Source organism: Helianthus annuus, chromosome 15 (genome assembly GCF_002127325.2).
Source record: "Helianthus annuus cultivar XRQ/B chromosome 15, HanXRQr2.0-SUNRISE, whole genome shotgun sequence".
Lineage (NCBI taxonomy): Eukaryota > Viridiplantae > Streptophyta > Magnoliopsida > Asterales > Asteraceae > Helianthus > Helianthus annuus.
The window spans coordinates 27151771-27157351 of NC_035447.2; the positions used below are offsets into that span (position 1 = coordinate 27151771).

Below are 5581 nucleotides of genomic sequence, written 5' to 3' on the forward strand. Positions count from 1 at the left end.
AATGGGTCATAACTACAATTGGTTTCTTGCGTCACTCTAAACCTCCCTGTTGTCACATACTTTTGAATCCCATTGTTAACTAATTTTGTGTAATTAGTATGTTGGAATATTATCTCTAAATTAAGTGTGCATAAGTATGTTGACAAACATAAGTATGTGATAACATTACATGGTGGAGGGGAAGGCGGTGGTGTTCTGGGATTAACGTAAACTAGACTTATTCCTAGAAAATAATGAAAATTGCACATCAAAGTTTTGAAGAACAATAATAATTTGGCAATTGGCATAACTAATTTAGTACCAATTTTATATAGTTTTGAGTTTATGATAATAATACCCAGATATGTAAAATAGTACAAAAATATTTTATTTTATCTACAAGATCTAAAAAAACAAACAATTGATCATACACATGTCTTTAACACCAAAATTAATTTGTTACAATTTAATATGGCTTTGTGTAACCTAAGCTAACCTACTAACACACGACAACTCTCATAAAGGCCTGAAAGTGTGTGGTTTATCACAAAATGACTCTTAATAACGTAATGTGTGTTTGTGTAAGCTAAACTAACACCAACACATGGAAAGGTCCATTACGGTCCAAGAGTGTACAAGTAATTATACGTGTGTCTTTAACACTAAAAGAACTTGTTATAATCTTATGTGGTTTGTGTAATCTAATAAAATCCACTAAGACATGGCAAGGCCCATTAAAGGCTAAAAAAACTTGTTATCACATTGATTTGTCTTAATTTTCTAAGTAATCACCGACAAATTACCGAGGGAACTTGCGTCAGTACTATCATCGCTAAATTTTTAGGTCAAAAGACTTGAATAGCCCTCTCAAATTGAATTTCCTTCTCTAATCTCACTCCCCTGCTGCTAGACCACCACCTAATCATGCTACTATTTGGTCGTCGTCGTCACTTCTCACTACTCAACCTCCTTTGATGTTGCTTCTCACTCCCGACAACTATCACCGCCTAATCGACCACTACCCTTGCTTCTCACCTCACTGTTGATGTTGTCGCTTGCCCCTAACATGTATATATGTGTATGTATACGATGAGATCATGTATGTATGACTTTTGTTGTAGTCATGTAGATATTGATCGAACGTATATATTTTGTTGTAGAAAGTGATTATGTCGACATTTATAAATAGAGAATGTATGTACAAATAGAATGACACACACAACTCTTATTACTAAGTTTGTCGATGGAGTTAATGATTTTTTTGGACTTTGCATATTCCAATAAAAGGTATGTTGAAACGAAAAGGAAAGTTTCATAATAGATGTCCTTGTTCCAAACGACCAAATTTAAATCACGTGGAGATCTAAACTTGGATATTTATACATGCAAAAATTCACATGTATATATATATTAGGTTTCATACCTAACTAGCATATGTGGTAGAACCATGGTTGTTTCATGCCTAACTATTAATTATATGTTGTAGAACCATGGTGAACGAAGATATCGTACGCTGCTACTCATCATCCGGTTCAAACTCCTAAGGCAAACCAAGAGTTTTGTTTCGTCACATAATGGATAAAAAATTTCATACTGTTTTTTTGAACAAGTATCATACAAGTCCCATACTCTACACTTGGTTCAGTGGCGGAGGGAATGTATAAGGAGGGGTAGCACAGGCTACCCCTCAACTCCGTTTTCGTAGTGTAAAAATATCTTTCAACTCCGTTTATGTAGTGTAAATTTTTTAACTTTTTATACATAGTATACCTCTAATCCCAAAAAAAAAATAAAAAATTAGAACACCCCTGAATTTTTTGGCTAGCTTCGCCAGTCACTTGGTTATATCAAACTATCCACCTTCGTCAACATTAATCAAATAAAAATTATACCGGATGTGTATCAATAGATTAAAACCCTCAAAAAGTCAATTTTTCTTAGCATATGGGTTTTTAATAGGTTTATAAAAACGTGATCTTTGTATTGTTTAATCTGTAAATCCAGGAATGCATTTAGTTCACCTACTATACTCATGTCAAATTTATCTTGCAAAACATTAGAATATTCATTAATGTGATTAAAACTATTTTTCCTTACAAAGAAGAGCATTATATATCTACCTAACCCATATCATTGCATGTTTTGACCGAATAAAAATTAATTCTATAATTAAGTGATTGACCTTTTTTCTTGATTACTAGTTTCATCTACTTACATTCCTAAATATCTAGCTTTATGTCATTATAATCTATAGGATCTAAGACTACATTATTTTAAAATATTTGTGTCCACATAAAATGAGCAAGAAAAGGATGATAAAGACAACACTCACTCGATTATATTTTGGCATCAAATGGTAATTAGTGTAAATACACTTGCCCAACCAAAAAGAGAGATGAACAGATTCTTAATTTTATTTGATAAAGACATTATTCATTATTAATTATTCATCCATAACATTTTCAGATTTCCTATATATAAAGGACACTTGAAATTAATTCAACTATCAAAAACATTCACTTCAATCTCTATACCTCTAAAACCATGCCAAAAACGCCATCAAGTGATGGCGGACATGAGTTACCCGTCACTAAAACACAAACACCAGAAAACAACAACCACAACAAAGAGTCGATATCATCTCAAGTTTACTACCCTCTTGGTTTTTCCCGAAAGGTAAAGTACCATGATGTCAAAGGTGGTTAATATGTTCATATTGTGAACATCATGATGAATAATTCATGATCATATGTCTGTCAACAGGTGATGGCTGAAGTGGTGGCTACATTCATGTTGGTGTTTGTGACATGTGGATCAGCGGCGCTTACCAAAAGTGATGAACACAAGGTGTCGCAGCTTGGAGCCTCAGTTGCGGGTGGGCTCATTGTGACTGTTATGATCTATGCGGTTGGACATATCTCTGGCGCGCACATGAACCCTGCTGTGACGCTCGCGTTTGCAAGTATTGGACATTTTCCTTGGATTCAGGTACGTAACTAGACCAAAATTACTTGAACACAATACGTTTGCATCATACAACGCAACAATTCTAATCATATATGAAATTATATGTGGTTCGCACGACATGGATGAGATCCTAAGTCCTTGAGACCATGCCTGGCCAGTCATGGACATGTTTGGTTGGCTAACTAGGAACTACTAGTAGTTGACAATATACATATCTTCAATAATTTTCTAGATTGATGCATGGACTCTTCACTTCAGTGAGTAGAATTGGTTTATGTTTTATCTTTATTTGATCAAATAAGTAAAAAAAAAAAAGTGGCAAAAAAGCACAGAATTCAATTGAGTTAATCTAATTAAAAGTCCAACAAAGTGTACTAATTAGTGTACAACTTCTTAAATAGAGATGGGTTTTGTATGGGTATTGCTTATTTTATTCTTATATCACAATGTTATATCTCATTCAGAGCCAACTATCCGTAGGATATCGGGTATTACCATTAGTTTGTTATAAATTACCCGTTTTGATTTCTAAATACATGTCTTGCCATTTAAACTTTTATATAATTCCAGCTCCACAAGAAACTTGATATGTAAAAAACAAAAAAAGTAGTAAATTATAACCCAAGGGTTAAGGAAAATTAAATGTTTACAGTTATGGTTCGGGTAAATAGGTATACATGTTTTAGGTAATTGGTTAGGGTAGATCATCTAATACCATACCCGTCTCATGCCCAAATACCTACCCCAAATGTTTCGGGTTTACCTGTTAGATTTGTTTGGCATCCCTACTTTCAAACTAATGAAAAAATCATTTAAAAAGAAAGAAAAACTTAAATAAAATGTGTCCTACACTTTTATATCAACACAGTCAAGTACCAAAAAATCTTGTTTTAATCTGCTACCCAATACGCATGACGCGTCCATTTTTAACAAATTGGGTTGATTATCTATGCAGGTCCCTATCTACGCCACAGCGCAATTCATAGGATCTATATCGGCTTCATTTGCCCTACAGATATTGTTACAGCCAATAGAACAATTGGGCACAACCACACCTTCAGGGACATGCATACAAGCTCTGATCATGGAAATCATTGTAACTTTCGCGATGATGTTTGTCACTTCCGCTGTAGCCACAGATTCTAAAGCTGTAAGAACCCTATGCGTGTTTTACGTTTCATAAAAAACTGTAATGCGATTGCGTAATCTGTTATTTAACATAATAAAGTTTCAAAAAATGTTTGCAGGTAGGAGAGCTAGCAGGTATAGCAGTGGGATCAGCAGTATGCATTACTTCCATCTTAGCAGGGTAAAACTTAAATGGTCTAAATACTTCTAGGAAAAATAATTATTGTTCCCACTACTAGATATTTACACTAGCAAACCATCACTAGTGCTCTAGTGGTGGTCACGGGTATTTAAGTTCCACCTATGGTGGGCCCGAGTGAGTTTTCCCCTCCAGGTCTCAAGTTCGAGTCTGGGTGATAGGGGTTTCTCATTGAGGGGTTTAAATTGGGGATCTATTGTGCGAGGGGGCTCTCTAGCGCGGACCCGGTTAAGACAACGTATGCTAGATCTCCCGACATTCACGAATAATTCACACCTTTAAAAAAAAGATATTTACACTAGCAAAATCCTTCGTGGCTACTCGCATCTCATTTTATGATGGGGTAATTTTGCGACTGAAACCGGAGACCGCTTTTGCTATCGCTTATAACATTTGCAAAATGTAATAATAATTTTATTTTGTTAAATTATTTTTTTATTATTTTCATGAGTGTATAGCGACCACATTGCAACCGCATCTACTTAAGTCGCTAATGTTGCAATTGTTATGATTTCGGTCATAATCGGTCTCTAATTTTGCAACTGTTTTTTAGTCGCAAATACCCAGTTTTCTAGTAGTGACGTATCATTTAACAACAAAAGCCTATAAATGGCAAATCCAATTCAGGCCAGTATCAGGAGGGTCCATGAACCCAGCGCGCACCATTGGACCAGCATTAGCTAGTAACAACTATAAGGGTCTATGGGTGTATATCGTTGGCCCGATAGCAGGAACAATATCTGGGGCGATGTGCTACAATTTTATTCGATCAACAAACGAAACAGATCAAGCAGTTTCTTCATTCAAATTTCGTGGAATGAAAAACAATGATGAAAATGTTTTTCTATGAAGTAGTCAATATGCTATCAAGTGGTGATTAGAAAATTCTCATGTGAGTTAAGGATGCTTCAATGTATACAAAAAAACAGCATAACTCACAACATTTGTAATATGGTGACACCCAACTAGTGTCCCATCTATTTAAATATACATGATACTATGTTACTCTTAGAGATAATGTAATCGAAGTTCATTATGCTCAGTTCTTGATTTTAGTTATATAAGTTTCCTAGTTTAAGTTTTTGTGTGTTACACGGGTTGTATAAAGAAAATACTCCTTATAATTGGAATTACATTCTATGATCTTGAAGGACGACGACCATGGGTCGTGCAATATCACATGCCCACATAAGTCCGTCGAGTTAGTTTTTGACGAAAACGTCCTTACGAAGCTGAGTGATAAAGACATATAATTTCGCCTTCGGTATGATCTTGTGGAAGATCTGCCCTATTTTAAGAAGTCAAGAC

The 5581-nt window shown here is 35.0% G+C and overlaps 1 protein-coding gene across 1 annotated transcript; it reads left to right on the plus strand.

The window, feature by feature from the left end:
* Positions 1-2374: 2374 nt before the first annotated feature.
* Positions 2375-5364, plus strand: LOC110886457 (aquaporin NIP2-1). Its single transcript, XM_022134264.2, has 5 exons — positions 2375-2655; positions 2743-2967; positions 3902-4096; positions 4194-4255; positions 4901-5364. The coding sequence occupies exons 1-5, from the start codon at positions 2524-2526 to the stop codon at positions 5121-5123; spliced, it is 837 nt and encodes a 278-aa protein (XP_021989956.1). The 5' UTR covers positions 2375-2523; the 3' UTR covers positions 5124-5364.
* The last annotated feature ends 217 nt before the right edge of the window (positions 5365-5581 follow it).